Source organism: Gossypium raimondii, chromosome 5, assembly GCF_025698545.1.
Source record: "Gossypium raimondii isolate GPD5lz chromosome 5, ASM2569854v1, whole genome shotgun sequence".
Lineage (NCBI taxonomy): Eukaryota > Viridiplantae > Streptophyta > Magnoliopsida > Malvales > Malvaceae > Gossypium > Gossypium raimondii.
The window spans coordinates 1588086-1610331 of record NC_068569.1 but is presented as its reverse complement, the minus strand read 5'-3'; the positions used below and the strand labels follow the sequence as shown (position 1 = coordinate 1610331).

The 22246-nt window shown below is 32.3% G+C and overlaps 3 protein-coding genes across 3 annotated transcripts; all 3 read left to right on the top strand.

The window, feature by feature from the left end:
* The first annotated feature begins 44 nt into the window (after positions 1–44).
* Positions 45–4412, top strand: LOC105767938 (26S proteasome regulatory subunit 8 homolog A). Its single transcript, XM_012587544.2, has 9 exons — positions 45–337; positions 1161–1258; positions 1446–1670; positions 1809–1871; positions 1965–2128; positions 2415–2571; positions 2682–2780; positions 3717–3827; positions 4086–4412. Exons 1-9 carry the CDS (start codon positions 142–144, stop codon positions 4224–4226), a joined length of 1254 nt encoding a protein of 417 aa, XP_012442998.1. The 5' UTR covers positions 45–141; the 3' UTR covers positions 4227–4412.
* Positions 4413–6693: 2281 nt separating this feature from the next.
* LOC105767940 (EG45-like domain containing protein) lies at positions 6694–7614 on the top strand. The gene is made up of 3 exons (XM_012587546.2): positions 6694–6902; positions 6984–7284; positions 7391–7614. Exons 1-3 carry the CDS (start codon positions 6782–6784, stop codon positions 7395–7397), a joined length of 429 nt encoding a protein of 142 aa, XP_012443000.1. The 5' UTR covers positions 6694–6781; the 3' UTR covers positions 7398–7614.
* A 4185-nt stretch (positions 7615–11799) lies between these two features.
* LOC105770995 (uncharacterized) lies at positions 11800–14346 on the top strand. The gene is made up of 6 exons (XM_012592381.2): positions 11800–12162; positions 12388–12473; positions 12572–12718; positions 13283–13406; positions 13538–13824; positions 13912–14346. The coding sequence occupies exons 1-6, from the start codon at positions 11982–11984 to the stop codon at positions 14002–14004; spliced, it is 918 nt and encodes a 305-aa protein (XP_012447835.1). The 5' UTR covers positions 11800–11981; the 3' UTR covers positions 14005–14346.
* Positions 14347–22246: the final 7900 nt, after the last annotated feature.

Genomic DNA, 22246 nt, shown 5'->3' with positions numbered 1-22246 from the left:
CCGCGAACACTGAGAGAGACTTCGTGTATATAAACCCAAAATTGAATTTGTTTTTATTCGGAATTCCGCGACCCCTTTCTTCAAAATCCCCGGGATTTGTAGTACAGTACAAAAGAAATAACTAAGAAGCATCAATACTCAATGGCGACGGTGGATATCGAGAGGAAGCAAGCGGCATCGGCGGAAGAGATATGCACCGCCAAGAGCGGCGCCAAGCAAGGGGAAGGGCTCCGGCAATACTATATCCAACACATCCACGAGCTTCAGCTCAACCTCCGCCAAAAAACCCACAATCTCAACCGTCTTGAAGCCCAACGCAACGAGCTCAATTCCCGAGGTTCTCTAACCATTATCTATTTCGTTTACCTCTATTTATTGTCATATTATTTAATTATGGGTTGATTTCGATTGCTAATTTGGGATTAGGGTTTTGGTTCATTTTTAGAAGTCGTTACCTTGTTATTTTGATCTGTGAGAAAATAGTGATATTTGAATAAAGGTTGTTAAGAAGAAGATTATTGTTTACTAATTTCTAGAGTTTAAGGCGGTGAACGCATCTGCTAGTTACATTGAGAATTGGATTCTATTTGTTGATTAAAAAAAAAAAAGCAGTGCAACAAAAAGGATTATATTGATCTCGCTGGTTTATATGACTTTGTGCTAGATCTGATAATAACTTAGTTGCTGCAATGGGGATAATTGGGAACTTTGTGTATTCTAATTCAACTCCATCTGGAGAAGTCTTAACTGAAAGATAATGGAAATTTATGCAAATTATTGGTTGAGCTTAGAAAGGCCATTTTTTTTCTGTATGGATGGAAATTGTGTGGGGTTTAAAATGGGATGCTCGTATAGTTGATTACTGAAGCTGTGTAGTAACATTATATTCTTATTGCCCATTTGCTTGTTGTTTACCTGTTTAGAATTGTTCTGATTGGAAGGGGGATGGGCCTATTTGGACATCATTGCATTTTTAGTTTGATAGTCTGGTACATCTGGCAATACTGTTAGGGGACTTCTGTTTATGGTTAGGGAACAAGATTTTTTTTTTTCTTGATCAGGGGAAGAGATGCTTTTTCAAGAGAACGTTTTCTTTATTCTGGTGCATTCTTTTAGTCTATTTCTTGCATAATTACTTACTATATTTGCTTATCGGTCAGTGAGAATGCTTAGAGAGGAACTGCAGCTGCTTCAGGAACCTGGATCCTATGTTGGTGAGGTTGTGAAAGTTATGGGTAAAAACAAGGTCTTAGTCAAGGTATGTGATCCTTCCAAGCTCTCTCTTTGTCATTAAAATGGGAATAACATATTCTTGCAGACTACGAACTTGGTATCAGCATAAGATTTTAAAACTGTAATCATTTTCTTATTCTGTAATCCATGATGTCTTTTCTGGATTTCATGTTTCATTCTTACTCTTTACTCTTTTGTAATTTCTTGTATAGGTTCATCCAGAAGGAAAATATGTTGTCGATATTGATAAGAATATTGATATCACAAAAATCACACCATCCACTAGAGTTGCTCTTCGCAATGACAGCTATGTTCTCCATCTGATCTTACCGAGCAAAGTAGATCCCTTGGTTAATCTTATGAAAGTTGAAAAAGTACCAGATTCTACGTATGACATGATTGGTGGTCTTGACCAACAAATTAAAGAGATAAAAGAGGTTTCTCTCTCACTTCCTTATTTTGATCATATTTGCCTTACCGCTTTCTTTGTTTTACTTTATCTCTTATGGTTCTCCATTATAACCGAATTGGTTCAATTTTTTACACCTGCAATGTGGATGGTGTAAAATTTGCAGGTTATAGAACTTCCAATTAAACACCCTGAATTGTTTGAAAGTCTTGGAATAGCTCAGCCAAAGGTACTAGCATACTTCCAAGTTATAGCATTTTCTCAATTTGTTTCTCATATTATTGCATTGTAAGACTAACACTTGCCCTGTCATAAATTATAGGGTGTTCTGTTGTATGGACCACCGGGTACAGGAAAAACTCTATTGGCTAGAGCTGTGGCCCATCATACTGATTGCACTTTTATCAGGGTTTCCGGTTCTGAATTAGTTCAGAAATACATTGGAGAGGGCTCTCGAATGGTTAGAGAACTTTTCGTTATGGCCAGGTTGCTCTTCTTCCTTGCTTGTTATCCGGGCAAAACATATTATATACTAGCTAAGTAAAACTCTTTTTAAATATCTGTGATATATAAATTTTAATTTTAAATCCCTTTTAATTTTGAGTTTGAAGAGAAGGAACCTTTTTTTCCCTAAATGTCTTAGTAACTTGTTATCTGGACCACAAAGTAAAGCGCTTCTGTCTGATTATCTGTCACACTGTTGTACCTTTGTTTTGTATTATTTTTGCACTTAAAGTAGTTCCCTCCTCTGTTTTTCTCCTCCCTTCTCCAGGGAGCACGCTCCGTCGATCATATTTATGGATGAGATAGACAGCATTGGGTCCGCTCGAATGGAATCTGGAAGTGGCAATGGCGACAGTGAGGTGCAGAGAACAATGTTGGAGCTTCTCAACCAGCTTGATGGATTTGAAGCATCTAACAAGATCAAGGTATTAATTACTTGACAGAAATAAACATTCAATGAAATAGCAAGACCACCTTATAGTCTGCATAATTTATTTTATTGTTTCCTTACCTGCTTTTCTGCATTGAATAATAGGTTCTGATGGCCACCAATCGGATCGATATCTTGGATCAAGCTCTTCTTAGGCCAGGACGAATTGACAGGAAGATTGAATTTCCAAATCCTAATGAGGAGGTACTTGCCATTTAATGTCATCATTGTTATGTTCCTTCAAGTATTTTAGTACTGTTGTCTATCTTATTTGTGTTAGGGTTAATATAATGCCACACCCTGAATCCCACTTTGTTCTTATAGAATGTTTAAAGAAAAAAGGCATGAAAGGATTTTGTTTGAACTTAAAATATTGCACTTTTTCGAATTCATAAACTTTATTATGCATGATTGACTGGTAGGGTTCTCAGGCTTCTGTTCCAGTGGCTATGTGGCAGCCTCAGAATAAATAAGAATCATGTCCTATAAACTTACTGTGCAGTGTCGCTCACTCGGGAGAAACAATAATTTGCACAGTAGAATTTGGTGAATCTTTGATTCTGTGTTGCTTCAACTCTTACATTGTTCTTGAAGCGCTTGTATTTGACCCATATATGGACATGGGTAGTTTGATCCTCCAAATGCATAACTTTTGAAAATAATTCAACATACCTTTGCTGGATGCATACATGCAACTGTCACTTGCACCTGAGTTTGAGTAATGAAGTTGATACATATCCAACATCAATACGGAGCTGCAACCCTCCAAATATATGGAAAAGTTTTGAAAAATTGAGCATATCTGTGTTGGAAGTTTACCCGTGTCACTTTACAGTCCAAGTGACAATTATCTTTCATGTGCTACTGCTGCTTTAATGCGCTACCACTACACAATAGAAACTTCTGTCATTTTGAACCACATTAGATAGCCAAATTTTTTCAGTAACGTACTTGTTCTGGTTCTTTTGCCCTGGTCTTTTTTTTCTCAACCCGTTCTGGGTATTATGAAAAATATGCAGTGAATAGAGCAGTCCCATAGTAGCAGTGTTTGCTTCTACGGGTGTACCAGAATTTCTCTTATTTCTGGAATGCATCTTATGTCTCTTTAGGTACTTATATTGTCTGTTCAATTATATGCAGTCTCGTTTCGACATCTTAAAAATACATTCTAGAAGAATGAATTTGATGAGAGGGATTGATCTAAAGAAGATTGCTGAGAAGATGAACGGTGCTTCTGGTGCAGAGCTTAAGGTATGTTTTCAGATAATAAGATGTGCTTCTGGATATGCAGACATCTTGCTTCCATTCAGAATATGGTTGGCAAGCTGTGAATAGCATCTTTTCTTCTAGTTTCCTATCTCCTTCCCTAACCCCAACTCCCAAACCGCATAGAGAGATGATTTATTAGTACATAAGTTGGATAATCAGACTCAAGGCCTTAGGCTTGTGATTCTTAACTGGTTTGTGTTTGTGCTAATTTGTGAAAAACTCTATTCCGTTTTTTTGCAGGCTGTGTGCACGGAATCAGGAATGTTTGCTTTGAGGGAAAGGAGAGTCCACGTAACACAAGAAGATTTCGAGATGGCGGTGGCGAAAGTAATGAAGAAGGAGAGCGAGAAAAACATGTCCTTACGGAAGCTATGGAAGTGATTATGTTTTATTATTTATTGTGCTTTCGCGGTTTTTGGGGTAAATTCAAACATGGAAACCCGATTTAATATATGAACAATGTATAGAATATTATATTATTTGCCTGGCTGGTACTACACACGTCTACTTTTCTAGACAAGGTAAGAGGACATTTTATGAAATCATATTTGCTAAGTTTTGGATTCATGAGAGTGTCATTGGCAAAACTGAAACTGCTTCTAAAATAGTTACTTTATGAACAGGTGACAATAATTGGGTCAATGGTCAAAAGTCAAAACCCACCCCCCAGAGCTATTATATTCTCAAGTCAAGACAACCGCATTCATTGCTGTGATTGAAAAGTCGAAACTATTAGTTATTAGGTTGGTGGATAATAAATATAATATTTAAATACATACGACTCTTCCACACTTGGCTTTCTTTGTCATGAGGTAAACCGATTTCCACCCAAAACTCTTACCCTTTACGATAATTTGTTGTCTTTTTCGGGGTATTAATTAGGCCTATCAAAATCGTTTTACTTCATTTTCCTGAAAGGTCCTGCCTGCCCTTAAAAAGCAAAATAATCTTCATGTGATTCCGCGTGATAAGTTGGTTTTTATTTTACGAATCTGACCTATAAATTTAAAAAATCATAAAAATGATTCAACTTTAAGATTAATTATGAGAATGATCATCACTTTTTGAGGTAGCACTGCCTGTGCTACCTTGCAAATTGGCGACACCTAACTTTGATGAAATAGATTGGTTATTGTTGCACTAATTAAACTTTTGGTTTATTTACATGTTAGGTTTATCCTTTTTTTAAATTAAATTTAAATAACTCTTAAAAGATATAAGAATAATAAAAATAATTCTTTTTCATTTTTGTTTAAATTACTCAATATGTCCCTCAAAAATTTTCCTCAAGATTATCTAAATTCAAATATGTTAGGGAATAAATTGAAAATGTTTAAATCTAGATAAACTTAGAGGTGCTCATGGGCCGGGCTGGGCTCAGAAAAAATTTTGTCTCGGGTCCTAGGCCCGGGCCCGAAATATGGGCCTGAAATTTTGCCCAGGCCTGGCCCGGGAAAAATTTCATAAGCCCGAGCCTGGCCCGGCCCGTTTTTTAAATAAATACCAAAAATTTATTTTAAAAATTAAAAAAAGTATTTTAAAAATATTTTAAAATTAAAAAATTTTTAAAAAGTATTTTAAAAATATTTTAAAATTAAAAAAATTTGAAAAAAGTATTCTAAAAGTATTTTAAAATTAAAAAATAAATATATTTATTATATTCGGGCCGGGCCGAGCCCGGGCCAAAAAAGTGGTGCCCGAGGCCCGGCCTGTTTTTTAATCGGGCCTCATTTTTTTGCCCAAGCCCATATTTCGGGCCTATATTTTTACTCAAACCCTCTCATATTTCGGGCGGGCCATCGGGCCGGGCCGGGCCGCCCGGCCCATGAGCAGCTCTAGATAAACTTGAGGAAGTTTTTTGAGGGATATATTTGGGTAATTTAAGTAAGTATTTTATATAATTTTTTAAGTTTATCATTTTTAAAAAATAAAAAAAATGAGAATGGTTTATTTTTGTTATTCTTATATCTTTTAAAGGCTATTTAAATTTAATTTCAAGAAGGTATAGACCTAACATGCAAATAGATTAAAAGTTTAATTAGTGTCGTGGTATTCTTATGGGGCATTTTTTTTTCAACCAATCTAAAAAAGATAATTACGTCATCAGGTCCCCGAACATTTTGCCTCTACACGCTTCAGTCTGGTGCTACCAATTTGTTAAGAGGTACCAAAAAATTATTTTTGGGGGGAGGGATTTTTAGGGTGGTGTCGCTTAGAAAAGTGACAGTACCTAACTCCACTGTAGAAATAAGGTCATTCCCATAATTAATCTTGAAGTTGATTTATTTTCATAATTTTTTAAATTTATAGAGTCAGATTCCTAAAAAATTCTATAAACTTACTAGGGTCTGACAATTCAAGCCCATCTATAAACCTCTCAAACAATAGCTCGGCGGTTGCTTTCTCGTATAATATTTCACTTAGAGCCAAATTCCAACTAACTTTTCCCTTTACAAAACTCAAGATTAATTCCATAATGTCCCAAAATTATGATTTAAATTTCCGATTAAGTTCTTCTCTTATTCTAGATTTTAGTTTGGACTGAAAATTTTAATTCGAATATGACTTGGAGTACATTTATAATATCATTTAAATTAAAGATTATTTTTAAACATGTCATATTCAATTTGTGCATACAATAGATACCAATGTATTTAAGATTTGATTCTTCATCAATTTTGAGCTACCATATAATGTTAAGCTGATAATTAGGTTAATAGAACCTTGAGGACTTAATTAAAAAAATTAAACTTGGTACCAATTTAGATTCCAATCCCGAGTTTGAATTAATCCAAATACTTATATTTACGAAGTTGACTTAAAAGGGGTAAATATTATATTATACGAAATACGATTTTTAGGCTTCATTGTCGCCAACGGCAGGAAAGAACTTATCCTTTTTTTTTTCCTTTCATATCCATCTTTAGTTTACAAAGATGCAGACCCAGCAATGGCCAGTTTTTCAACTTGTTTCATGTCTCCTCATTCTTTCCCAGCTTGTCTATTTCTCTTATGCCGATGTTGGCACTGCTGCCCAGTACAGCCCACCATATTTACGTGAGTATACTTGATCCTTTCCACAAGAGCAGCATATAATTTAAGCTCTGAAAAGTAATAACTCGACTGCTATATGTGCAGCGACGGCGTGTTATGGTGACGATCAAACCCAGTTCCCATCGAGCAATTTGTTCGCAGCAGCTGGAGATGGGATATGGGACAATGGAGCATCGTGCGGCAGGCAATACCTGGTACGGTGCATCAGTGCTTCGCAGCCTGGGACTTGTGTTGAGGACCAGACGATCCAAGTCAAGATTGTTGATTATGCTCCCACTGCACAGTCTCCTCCTTCGACTCAATCAACCACCATCGTCTTATCCGAGACAGCTTTTGGTGGGATCACTAATATAGCTGTTAATTCCATCAACATAGAATTTCAACAGTAATTCCATCATCTCCTTAATATGATATTTACTCATTAATTGTTAATTGTTTCCCGTTTTCCCCATATTTCCAAGTTCTAAGCTCTTTTGCTTCTTCATTTGCAGGGTCTAAGTCTCTTACATGGCGCCCTGCGTACTGAAGGTAGCTAAAGGAAGAAGAAACCTATATGGTAAAAGTAACACTTCATAAATTAATCTATTAAAAATTCCTACTATAGAAAATTGATATTTATATGTAAATGCAAACTATATGTATATGTAGCATATCATGTGTCACTATTTAATTATTTAATGAGTCATCATTGCAATTGAATGAATTTAATCTATAATCGTCAATTTATTTATTTTTAATAAAAATTCTTTTAATATAAAATTCTTTATAAAATATTAATCGGAAAAAGGAATATCTTTTTTTGGTTATCATTTAGGTGGTAATTATTAATTAATGAAACTATGTGCCATTTGATTTCTATTCAATTTGCTACGTCGATTCTGTTTGTATGCTCTTTGTAACAATAATAAACGAGTTTTGATTTGTCTTCCTTTATCATCTAAACCCAAAACTGGTTCATTTAAAACATGTTTCCGACAGTAACAGCAATTAAAGTAGAGGAATTCATGCATGCATCGATTTTTTTTATAGAGAAAAAGTTTTAAAAAGTATGCAAATTGGACCCGTTTGTCCCACTGGATTCACATTCACTTCAAATTAACAGATTAATGCATGCATTTTCTCCTTAAAAACAGCAATTAACATTTAGTTAGGTTTGTCTTGTGTTTTGATCTGCTATTATATTGTTATTTTTAATTTCATTAGAAGGATTTAAATATTTAATGAATTTCTTTTAATTTTTAATTTGATAGATTAATATTTTTTTGTATCTCAATTTTCATATAGTACAATTAAAGTATAATATAAAATGCATTTGAATAATTTCAAGTATTAAAACAATATAACACAAATAAATTATAGGAGTAATCACAGAGTGAGAATTGGTATAATCTAGACTAAAGCCGATAAATTAAACTAAATGGATTAAAACCCACCCATGACAACTACGAATAATGAAACTTCAAGACCCGACGTAAATAACCACGTTTAATAAAAAATTATAGATGTGTAATAAAAGTATGTGAATTTACCGTTGCTATTATTATTATTATTATTTTAAAATGCATGGATAGTGATGAAATCCTAACTAATTTTATTGTATACAATATAAGAAATGAAATTTAAGTCCAAATTTCTATTTAAAAACATAACATTAAAGCATTTATGAATTATAGAATTCATTTCCACAGCCTGTAATTGAGATTTGATTTTAGAAATTATACGAAACACGACAAATTGCAATTTAGTTTCTTTAATTTGAAATTTCCAATTGGTGGTGTGCCTTATAAAAGTCTTTTTAGTCTCCCCAATTCCATGACAGTTGTAAGATACCAGCTGCTACTATTTACTATACATCTGTGAGCCAAAATCAATTGTAAATAATAATCTTCGTTTAACCACTTTCTTAATTTAAAATTCATAGTTGGTATGAAATACTGAACATACAAAAATATCCCGTCAAATGTGGAAAGCGTAGGAAGATGAAGAGTAAGAGGATATGTGTCTTTCCAAAACCCAACCCGACGACTTTAAATAAAGTTAAACGACGTCAAATCGTATTCAAAGGGGACATAATTTTTAAATAGGGACCATTCTCGCACTTCCCAGAAATTTTCTCTTTTGAGTTTTGAAAAGTTTTCATTTCTAGAAGTTTTAAAGCTACTCCCTCTGCTTATTGATGTGTGCAGATTCAGCCCTTTTACTTTTTTTTCTTCAAATTTAGTCTCTTACTTTTTGAATTGCTTATTTTCTATTCTTTTATTAATTGTTTTTCATTATCCCTATTTTTCTTTATAAAAAATTAACCATCAATTTTTTCAACGTTCACTATTCTAATCGATTGAGCCTTAACTTGATTGACATCGACATTGTTGCCAATGTTGGAAGTCATGGGTTCGAGTGCGTTGAAGTGCATTATCTTCCTATTTAAGAGTTAATGAGAGACTGTAGATAATTTTAAGTATTGTATCAAAAAGAATAAATATAATAAAAACTTATAATGAGATTAATATAAAGAAAAAGAAAAGAAGAATGACCATCTTCATCAAAGAAACCAATTATAGCAATAGTTGTTGAATAAATACCTCAGTTTGATTTTTAAGTGTCCTCTTACTCAAAAATTTTGTAATTTTATATTGTTCCCTTGCTCTGAAATTCTTTAGTCTTCAAGAATGATGATTTCTTTAAAATTAAAATATTTATTTTATAATTTAAACATTAATTTGATTTTAAATCCTTTCCATTGTTTTCTTCTTACCCAATATTTTTTTTCATATCCATAGTTGCTCTGCTGATAATAGAAATATGGGCCGAAAACCAGTTTTAAGGGTGGGCCGAAATTGTTCAAACAAAGATCCAGGTATTTTTTAAAATATTATATATATTTTTGTCCTTGAAAGTTGTAAGTAATAAAATATACCATAAATTACCGGTAATGTCACTAAACTATTATTAAATTTAGGGTAAACTATTAATTTAGGGTACATTTTAGTTACTTATGTTATCGTTTCGTTACATTTTGGTTACTGAGTTATTAACTCTTGTTAATGGTGTAACGACAATCTGACATGACCCGTTATTTCATCATATCAGACTAAAATTTTAAGTCAAATTGCACAACTAGTCCTTATACTTTTATTTTTTTCTTTTTATTTATGTTTTTTCATTCTCTTATTTTTCACTCTTCTCATATTCTTCACTACAAATGTATAATCTTTGCCAACCAATTACACCAAGTCATTGTTTCTTTCACATGATTCCTAAATTGAATTTCATTTAAAACCGAATATCAATCATTCTTAATCAAATCTCGATTTAAATATAACCTAATTTTGAAACTAAAACTAGATATAACTAATCAATATAAAAAAACCATATCCTTAATCAACTCTAAACATAAATTGATTTTTTTATATTCAAAACAAATTGTTTTCCTTTTCCAAATTTTGGCAGAATCGTGTAAATTATTCATTTTATTTTATTTTATTTTTTGACAAACAAAATTAAACAAACGATAAAATTGATCTAAACTTTCTTGGATATTTTCAAGCAAGCTTGATTGGAAGCCAAGCATGGATGAACCAAAGAGAGAAAGAGAGCATGGAATAAAATTGGTTTGGATAAAATTGAGGGTAAGTTTTGTATGGTGGTCGTTTTAGTCATTGAGAGTATTGAGCTTGTTTGAAGAATCTATGAAACAACGTAGTTTTAAGAGGGCGAGAATGTTGTAGGTAAGGTAGATAAGGTTGTCATGGGAGTTGGTTAGGAGGTTTCGAGAATGGACTCAGGAAACTTTGTTGAGAGTGGATTGTCATAAGTCACGCTAGCGAGGTCTTCGAGTGGGGTGAGCTTGTGGACTAGATCATTCAGAGATCCGAATTGGTCCATCAAAGCGGCAGTGGATGATAAGGGTTTGTAACTGTGAGGTGAGAATGTGCGAGACAAATTTTATTTTGGTTTTAGCTTTCCCCTTTTCTTGTTTCAGAAACATAATAAAGTTATGTTAAAAGAAATGAAAAACATAGAACAACTCAGATAAAAAAAAAAAAAAAAGGAGAAGGGAAGAAAACAGAGAGGAAATGAGAAGAGAATGAAAAAAAAAGTTAAAAGAACATAAAAATAAAAATTGCTCAAAAAAATATAGAGACTAATTATATAATTCAATTTAAAATTTTCGTTTGAAATAATGATTTAACATGTCAACTTACCGTTACACCGTTAACGACAATTAATGACTTAGTGATCAAAGTGTAACAAAACGGTATTATAAGTGGCTAAAACGTAACATTTCAAACAAAAGTGACCAAAATGTCACCTAAGGAAAACAAAAGTGACTATTTTGATAATTTACCCTTAAATTTATGTTTTAGTCATTTAACTTTAAAAAAATATAAAATAGCCACCGAACTATTCGAAAGTTTTCATTTAACTTATTGAGCTATTAAAATTGCTTTTGTATGGCTTTCTCCACTTGCATCCCTACACCAATCGAAAGCTTTTATTTCGCTTCTCTTCTATAATTTGTTTTTTATGAAACAATTTTGAAAGTCACGAACATGCAAATTAAATTCTAAGCAATCTTTTTCTTCGATCTTCGATACTAACTGTCATATTTACTTAGACCTACGGTAAGTTATTCTACTCGTTAATGGGTACCATTCATCCGTATCAATCATCAAATTGTCGCTTGAAATTCTCTAGCTGAATTTTTAAAAAAATAAAAAATTTAAGAGCATAGTGACTTAAATAAAAACATTCAAATAATTTAATAACCATTTTTTTAATTTTGACATTGAGTGATTAAAACATAAACATGAAAATAAATTAGTGAAATTACCCTAAAATATAATAATTTATCAATCCAACCTAATTTGACTCTATGAAATAATGCATAATTTAATTACGTTTTAGCCCAATTTTCATTCGGAAAATTCTCTACTTTTTGTTGACTCAAAGACTCGAATTCTTTATCCTTTCACTCTCTCTGTTTGTTTTCGGGATTAAAGCATCAGAATTTTATGATCGCTTTGTTGTTTTTAAAGTTTGGTTATTGATATTTTGCTGTGATTTTATTTATTCCGATCAATGACGGGGGAATTGCAACTAGAATCAGCAGATGAAAGAAACCTTACTGACTCTGATCCTCTTTTAGAAAACCCGGTCGATTCGTCGTCGCCGGTCAGTTTGGCTGAGATTAGGAATGAAGATATTGAGAATGTTTCTGCTCCTTGTTGTCGTATTTGCCTCGAGTGCGATGGCGAAGAAGGTAATTTTTCTCCTCTCATTTGATTTTGTTTCTTAAAATGTTAATTGTCGATTTTTCGTGTTTCAGCTTAAGTTTGTGCACATTATCATAAAGTTGTTTTATATTGTGTTCAGGATACGGAAACCCGTATCAACATTGATATTTTTCGACTCATATTCCCTGTTGTACTTATATGATTGTTATCCGCACCTGAACCTTGTGCTAATGGTTGTTTCGTTCTCATAGATGATGAACTGATATCTCCATGCATGTGCAAAGGCACTCAGCAGTTCGTTCATCGTGCTTGCCTTGATCATTGGCGATCGGTAAAGGTAAATTAATCTTGTTTCTGCAACAGCATGGGAAGGCTGCTAGTTTCTTTGTGAAATTTGTGTGTTAATACCTTGTGATTGATCTAATTCTTTGATAGGAAGGATTTTCCTTCTCTCATTGTACAACTTGCAAGGCTCGGTTTCACCTTCGAGTTGAATTATTCGAGGACAACTCTTGGCGTAAATTAAAATTCAGAATTTTCGTGGCAAGAGATGTCTTTCTTGTGTTCTTGGCAGTACAAACTGTAAGTCTTCTAAGTCTTCTGCCCTACATTGAACAGGCTTAGATGGTTATTGCATACCTGTTAATTAACTATACTCCTCTTCTTCACATTCATTGATTTTTTTAAAATCTGTGTATATGTTGATTAATTCTTGGGTTAAGGTAGTGACTACTTGCAGAAGGCCCTCCATCTTTTTACTCTTTTTGTAGATTACAAAGCGCTATCTTTAATTTGATTTTGGCTTCCATTTTTTATGCTTTGTTTGATGTTCCATATTGGTTAAAGTAGTGCAGTGATTGCATTTCGGACTTTTTGCTGCCAGCATGTTGTCAATCCTCAATAGGTTATTTTAAAAATACCTTAACCCCTCAAGTTTCATTGTTTTGCCTTCCTATTGATGGAAAAAACAAAGTCAAAATCAAGGCAGGGCATGGAAGGGAGAAAGAGGTCAAAAAACTAATTTTATCCCACTCTTTGTATTAGTTATTGAGGAGTCAGAAGATTGAAAACTTGAACCTGTCTGATTGAGATCACTGCCTCATTTGCTTTGAGATGATTATCTTATAACAAGTATCTATTCTTCAGGTAATTGCAGCAATAGGAGGCTTTGCATATGTTATGGACAAAGATGGTGCTTTTCGAAATTCATTCAGTGATGGTTGGGATCGCATGCTATCGAAACATCCTATACCATTTTATTATTGCATTGGTAAGCTTTCCCTGATTTTCTGCATGAACCTCATCAAATGTTCCTTTGTGCTTTTATAGCGCTGAATGACTAATTTTAGCAGCATATGCTAATTTCAACCGCAGTAACGTGATAAACTCTTTGCTTTATAGGTGTGCTGGCCTTCTTTGTCTTGCTTGGATTTTTTGGGCTCATAGTACATTGCACCTCCTTCAACAGCAATGATGCACGGATGGCTGGATGCCAGAATTGCTGTTATGGTTGGGGTGTCTTAGATTGTTTTCCTGCTTCCATGGAAGCTTGCTTTGCACTGCTCGTGGTTTTTGTTGTAATCTTTGTCATTCTGGGGATAGCTTATGGTTTGCTTGCTGCCACAATGGCAATTCAGCGAATCTGGCAGAAACACTACCACATTCTTACAAAGAGGGAACTTACTAAGGTAAAGATGGAGAGAATACCCTTGTAATTGTATCTTGATTCCTATAATTACTCATTGTTGAGTAAATCTCACATTGGTCTTTTGCAGGAGTACATAGTAGAGGACCTCCATGGCTCTTATACTCCACCTAAACTTGATCCAGAGCACGAAGAACGCTTGAAAATGATGAAGCTATTGTAATGATGGATGAAGGTTAAAAGCCATGAGAGGTATTTGATTATTTCGAATTATTCAGGTTTCGTAAAATACAAAATATGTGGACTGCTCGGTCGTTTGTCACCAAAATCACTCAATTTAGATCTTTACCTCATCGCCGATAGAAAATGAAGCAAACCGGCGTTGAAGGGGATCCATAAATTATCTGTGCAGTTATTTATACACACAGTATCTTTCTTCCTTGATGTTTGTCTAATAACTAAATCAGCCACAGTTATATTATTGTAGCAAATATACCATACCTTTTATACATGTCATAGTTCTGACATGATATTTGTTTTAGGTAAACAAATCCTTATGTGTTCATCATGTCCATGGACAATTGCTGATCCTATCATTTATATAAGGTTTACATGAACAAACCAGGGCAACACCGGGCATTGTTGCCTCACAGAATGGTTTCATCGTATCCCATGTATTTTAACCTTAGGTGGGACCTTAAAATCATATTTGTTCTCGCCGTTATAAAATGCATCTTTTCAACTGAATTAGCTAAAAAGGACAAAGACAACTGTTTCTTTTTTTTTTTCTAAGATGTTTCATGAGTATTTAAATCCGACAAACCCCGAGAGCTCCACAGTTTTCGCACATTGTTGAAAAAAATTCATTAAAATGCTCACCAAACTTGGGTTTTTTTGTCCCAATAATATTAAAAAGAAAAACTCAATCTAATACACTAAATTAGTACAAAAGTTTACCTAAACCGATTTTAGTCGGCATTAATTTCTATTTTCAAAGTAGTCTTTCTCAATTTCAAGGAAAAAGTTTAAAAATATAACATCATTGTGTAATGATAATGTTATCCAAATCGAAGGTGAGGAGGGTAAATCGGTTTTTCAAACGAACCGCCATTTTTAAAAGGTCTTCTTTTTGGTTCATCTTTTGTTAGTGTCGGCTGTCATCACTGATTCCCTTTGGGAGCATGCTTGCGCTTGTATCCAAGCCATTAACCACCCCATATTCCCATTCGCCACTTAATATTAAAATGGTTCAGAAATTACGGTGTTGAATGTCCAGAATGGTCTTAATGAGTTCCTGCAAAGTGGGGTGGCTTGCGCTGGTCTAATCGGGCTGAGTTCCTACTATTGGACTTCGCAATGTCACCATATGCCATAAATGATTAAACCATAGGAAACGTTTACTACTTTGCAGTGAAATCATAGTATCTCTGAAATTGTCTTTGCAGTGAAGTTTTTTTCATGTTTTTGTGTATCAATCAAAGGCTGACACTCTTTTTCTGGTTTATATCAAAACAAAAACCATAGCAGAATTTCAAGTAATACAGCCTGAGAACTTAAATAAATGTTTTTATTTATTAATCATATCTCATTCTCATACATGTTGCAAAACAAGAGTCCTCTGGTTATATTCCCTTGGTTTCAGAAAAATGAAATAAAAATAAAAGACTACTTGTTAGTTAGTCCCCAAAGTGATAATGGAGATGTCCCCATCGGTGTCGGTTCAGAGCACAGCCAATAGGGTTAAATTGTCGTCGCAGTGTAATGTACAAGCAGTATTTATGCCCACCAGGCAGTCCACATCATTCCAACCAAGACGTGGGGCAAATGAAAGCTGGTCTTAACCATTGCCAGCATGTTTACGCAAGGTGGGGTGGGTTCAAAAACGACACTGTCCTGATTTTCAGGGGCTCATTACTGTCGATGGGTGGCCGGGTTTTCGAGCTCGGGCCACGGTTTTTGCCGAGTGAAATGCTAGCTAGGCCCTGGCTGCTCTCTTCATATCTTTTCATAAGTCATCTTCCATTGCTATTATTCTGATAAACAATGAAAATGGGCTCTCTTTGCTATTACACTGCTGTCTTTCTTTCTTTTTGGTGAATTGGCTATCTTTCCTTTTCTTTTATCATAACTCCTCACTGTTTTTTTTTTTTTTCTCTTTCGTGTCTATTCGTATTTTGCTTCTGTCTCTTCTAATTAATTAAATTAATTTAAGCTATAGAATACTCAATTTCATGCTTAAAAATTGTTGATTCTTCTTTGTCAGAGCAGCTGATGTGTAACCAAATGGAGGAAACCCCTAAAAGTTGATATTTCATATCATAATTCGATATTTGCTCGTTTATGAATTATTTGCGCCCATTTATCTTCTGTATTAATTATGAATAAGTATTGTGTTACTTTTTAGGTATAATTTGTAGTTCCACGTCATTAGATCAGATTTGGTGTGGGGTGGACAATTCATTTAGAAGAAGTTTTCGAAGTATCGTTAACTAGACAACTGATCAAACCTTCAATTTGCGGTTGGTGTTATCCCCATTTCAGGATCTTGTCTTTTGCTTTTGTCAAGAGCCTTGAAAGGTTCACGAAAGTAAAATGTTTTGGTCAATGGAGATATGACCTACGAGGCTTATGAGATAATGGTTAGAATAGTGCATAGCATTAATTATGTAAAATACTTGCGTGCGGGAGATTCAAACTACTAATCTAAGGGATATAAGCCATATATTTGAGCTAGAGCAAGTGGTACCCTACTTCCTCCTTAATGCTATATATGAGTCGAGGGTTCAGACCCCGCCATGAGTGAAGATGCTCTTGTCCTTATAGAAGGTGGCCATGTGCCCTCGTATAGCTCAATGCCTCGAGACGCTCTCTTTCAGTGAACCTTTTAAGGCTTTTGATAGAGATGGGAGATAAAATCCCCGAACATTGTTGGGAGTTCGATCAACTACTCGATAAACGACACTTTAAAAAAAAATTTGAAAGAATCCACCTACGTCAACTAACTCTAATCATTTAACAAAATTTACATGGCAATGCAGTAAATATATCTATTTTTATCCCCATTAAATGTCTTTTTATTCTGTCAACTTGTATACCAGATTCAAAGTAACATGAGCATATGAAATAGATTTTGCATGATACCCAGAAATAGACTAGACATAGAACAGATTATGCCTTGTCTATGCCATGTATGCAGACATGTTATCAATTTTAGGGTTGTTAGTTCATAACCATAAACAAACATCTACGCACATGCATTTCACTGATTCCAACACCCGGGAAAAAAAAACAAATGTTATTTTCAAAAGTAAATTTTTGAATGTATTGTTAAAATTCATGAAGTAATATTGTCTAGGAGAAGGGGGAATAGCACTTATTACAGATTGTGACGCATCATCTTGAACCAAATACAAATTGACATACATGAGGGGAACATGAATGTATAAAGGAGGTGAAGGTAGGGTAAAGAGTGAAATGATGAAAGAAGGACAAGAAAGTAAAAAAAGAAAAAGGGAAAAATAAAACTTAAAGAAGGGTATGGTATGTTACGAATTGATATGTAAATTTTGGAACAGGATACGACATGTTGTGCAAGTGCAATGGGACAATGTTGCTTAAACATAAATGGGAGGGGAGACTCAGAGGCATCAATATATTGGGGAAGGATAGGATTAGGAAGCAACTGTCCTTTTCTATTCCCCCTATTGCTTTGTTTTGTCTTGAAGGCTATATTACCTTTTAAGAGAAAAATAACCCTTCCCCCAAAACCCTGAATTTATTGCCCGCTTTACATGGACATTACCTCCCCCCCCTTTTTTTTCTCAGATTTTGATGAGAGTGTGAGTGTAGATGGAGATCTCAAGAGAGAATTTATATTCATTTTCTCGCAAATGCCACATGTTATCTTGATATTAGTATTATGCTCCCTAAAACTCAATTGACTTATAAATGTCATGCTCTCTTAGACGTAGGTTGTTATGTTAAGACAATAGATAAATATAATGTATGAATTAGGAATGACAATATCTTTCTATAGGATAATTCTTAATTTAAGTTATTGCCTACAATATAAACACAGGAGATGTAAGTATAACAATATTTATTTAAAATTTAGGATGAAAACCATAATAATATATTGTGTAATCTCTTGCTTTTTATACCATCAGTATTTTTTAAAAATATATTCAAATGTAAACAAAATTTTATTTATTTATACTGTCATTTAGCCATTGAATTTTATAAAGCCTGAAACCAACATAAGATTTGTGTAAACAAAACTACCAATTTTGTGACAAAAGAGTTTAAATTTAAGATTTGAACTTGAAGGAAAAATCCAGTCATTTTTAATTTTATATATATATTAAAAAAAAAAAAAAGGAATACAAGATTTGAGGTGCTGCAATGTTGCTAATAAACAAGTAAGTTTGTGCAATTGATTTTTTTTCTTAGGAAAAGACATTATGCAAAAACATCAGTTGATAGTTAAACAAAGACAAACTTGGAACTGCTTTCGCAATATCTAAATTTCTCACAATTCTGTATGTGCCGACGCCTACTAAATTATCTGCTATATTCATTCATGTCATGTTGGTTTTATTAATTAATCATCCATTTCTAAATTTGTTGGTTGCAATTGAACTCGATGTTGACGATTGTAATATCATGCATTGAATTAGTGATAATTATAAGTGGAAATAAAATGGAAAGAAATGATGGGTGTTTGTTTGAAGAAGGATTCTAGGGAAAAAGACTCCTTTTATGAAAAAATACAAGCGGACAAAAACATGGCCGTTGGAGAGAGACATAAGTAGACAAGGATGGTTTTAAAGGGACAAAACACATGGCATGAAATGTTTTACTTTGTGTTTTTTTCTTACTTCTTCCCTTTCTTTTTTTAATATATATATTTAACATTATTTATATACTCTAGGTAAAAGTCTAATGGAAGTCTTTATATTAAAAGTTAGATTGTATTTTATCCTTTTTTTTATTTTAAAAGTGGATAAATTAATCTTTATACATTAAATTAAATAGAAAATTGACCATTTACATTAAAATATTCATCCATCGTATTGTAAAAACTAACGTGGTGATTAAATAATTAGATAGTGAAACGTGGCGTGCCACTTGTATTTTATGTTGATATATAATGACTAGTTTTTAATATAAAAATTAATGAATTTTTAATAGAAATATTAATTTACTTTTTATGTAACATAAAGAGATTATTTTTTATTTTTAAGTAGGAGAGATAAAATACAATCTGAGTAGGGTCTCTATAATATTTTTACCTTATACTTGGATATATTTCATTTAATATATAAATAAAACTATTGTATTTAATATATTAAAACGTTATAAATAATAATATTATTTTTAAAGCAAAAAGAAGGATTATATATTTATTAACTGAAAAAGTGAAAACAGTGGCCCTCGATTCACGAGGGCTGAAAACCAAAAGTACGGATTTGGTCTGTGGATTCTTTCTTGTATCACTGCCAGAGGTTGTTATCTTTGTACTCCCAAATAAAACTTCACTTACTTTTTCCTTTTTTTCTAAAAAAATTATTTATTTTATAAAAACTCTTATTTATTTATAGATTCTTGTGATTTCCCCCTCTGTATTTTTGTGGCTATTTGTCAGCTTTGTGCCTCAATCAATCCTATTAGGCCTCATAAGGCATGACTCTGTCATCATTATTCTTCTCTCTTTTTTACCTCTTTTGGAAGAATATGTATCAAATTATTAATTTTAAGTGTTCAAAGGATTAGGGTTTAATTCAACTAATTTATTATAACTTTTTAATTAAGAAAGAGATAAATTAATTTTGATACATTAGATTAAAGAATAAACCAATCATTCTATTAAAAAAATTAATTTTTATTGGTAAAATCAATCTTTATATATCGACGTGACCTCCATGATATAGGTAGAAGTGGGTGGAATTTTAATAAAATGAATCAGTTTAATCTTTAATCTGTTGTAAAATAATTAATTTTTTCATTTTTAAGTAAAAAATAAGATACAATATAATTTCTAGTACAAAAACCTCTATAATAATTTTAGGGTTTGAGATAATTAATTATTATGTGATGTTATTAACTGCTTATAGTAATTCTTTCTTTCTTGGGCAAGTGTAAGAAGAAAAAAGGAAAAAGAACTCAACATGGTGTAGTTTTGCCAAAATTGGACATCTTCATGAAAACTAAAGATTTTCATAGGAACATCTTTTTTACAATCTTATCTAAAACAGTTGCACCACTGATATATCAACTTACTCTATGAATATAAAATTTTGGTTTTAATATTTTATTATATTTCAATTCATAAAAACATTTTTCTTCAGTAGTATCAAACACTAAAAAGTGTTTTCTTTAGTCATATTTTTCAATTTGAGTCTCTTTTATTTAATTAAAACTTTTAGCGACGAACCTTTTTTGTTCTCAATAGCGGGTTCTTATACGAGGACAAAATGGGGATGCAGTTAAATGATTAGTAGAAACGTGGCAGATCTTTTGATTTTTATATAATATTTTTTTATCCGTAAAACCAAAAAGCTTAAGTATTTAAAAAGGAAAACTAAAATGACAGGACAGAGCTGCCAACGACCCGTCACACCGTTGTTTGCGTGGACGAATACTCCTTATACTTCTTCTTCTTTTTTAATTTCACTCTAAATAAAATTATTCTTAAATTAGATGGAAATACTTTTATTTTTTATCGAAAAAATAATTTTTATATTATATAAATAGAATAATCAAATTCCAACATTACCCTTCATTAAACAGCGAAAGGGTAAAAGTATAAAATTAATAAATTATGCCCTCACTTGATTTGAGAATATTACCTTACACAATACACATATCCAAATTGTGAAAAAAGTATATATATGTATTATTTGTGTTTTTTTAATGTGATATTTTGTATTTGAAAAAAATTTATATGTTTTGATATTTGAATGTAATAATGTTGGTTTTTAGTGTTTAATTTAGAATTTAAGATTAAATTGATAAAAATCATAGTTAATAAATAAAATCAGCAATTAACCTTCATTAAATCAAACCTAAAATCTAGAAAAAAAAACAAGCATCATGCTATATTTAACAAATTAAACAAATCCACGATTAACAATAAATTTATTCTATTAATAAAATCATGAAATTTCTAACTTAAAAATATTAATAGTTAACCTTCATCAAATCAACCAAAAACTCTAATTAAACACTAAAAGTTAACAATTGAGCATCAAAATATATAACTTTTGTTAAATATAGATTCAAATTGAATAAAAATAACATAGATACCATGTTGGAAAATAACTATCAAACTCAAGTACCAAATCATGTATTAAACCAATTCAAATAGATGGATTATTTTTACTTGAGTTTAAAATTTTCTTTCAAAATTTTAATATATAGGTTAAAATATGCCACAGTCCTGTACTCTTCACAAATTTAAAATTTAATTTTAAATTTCAAAATTCAAATCTAACTGTTAACTTGTTAAAATTATTTTATTAAATTCAAATTCAATACAAAGGTGTTTTCTTTAGTTACATTCTTGCAAAGTAAATTTTATTTTATTTCAAAATGTCATGTCGACAAATTTACCAAAAAAGAATTTGTTAACAAATAAACTTGAATTTTAAAATCGAAAAGATAGATAAGTTAAAAATCTTGGAAAAAAAGAGTACAAAGATAAAATTCCAAAATTTAACTTAATATATATTATAATTAAAGATTCTAGACCAATAAGGAGCCAGTATAAGAGAAAAGCTAAGATAGATGCTTATCACAAAGTTGAAACTTGTATTATATTGGCTACATAGTTAGCATGCGCTTAAGCATGCAAATTTTGTTGTTGTAGTCAATAGATGATTTTATTGATATCATTGCTTGACCATCTAATTATACCCATTTTCAACCCTTGATAATTAATATATAATTAAAAAAGGTATTAGGTTAATGAAAACTTAGACCCAGTTTCCCTTTCACATTGGATTTGCCATTGAGTGGCTATGGATTCTTCAAGACTTTCATTATGATATACAAGGTCAAAGGTTTACACATTATTAATATTTTTTGACACACATTATGCCATAAATGGAATCACATATGGCCATAGTCCTAAGATGGCTATAAAGATTGTTCTTTTTAAATAGTGGAGTGGGGATAGGGTTAATGATATTGAGAAGATTTGATATGGTAGCTGGAGAGGGATTTGGTACCAAATCCCTTATTTCCCTCTTTTTAACACTTCACTAAATCTAACCTCAATTCCAAATTCTTTCTATCTGTGAGTCTAAGTTATCAATATTTATAAATAATGGATATTATTTATTTTCCACAAAGATGAGATAAATTAAAAAAAAGTAATGATGAATCAATTCCAATTATTGACAATATATATTTTTCTGGTCATATGAGTCCAAAATTATGATTGGCCTTCAATTATCTGTTTCCAT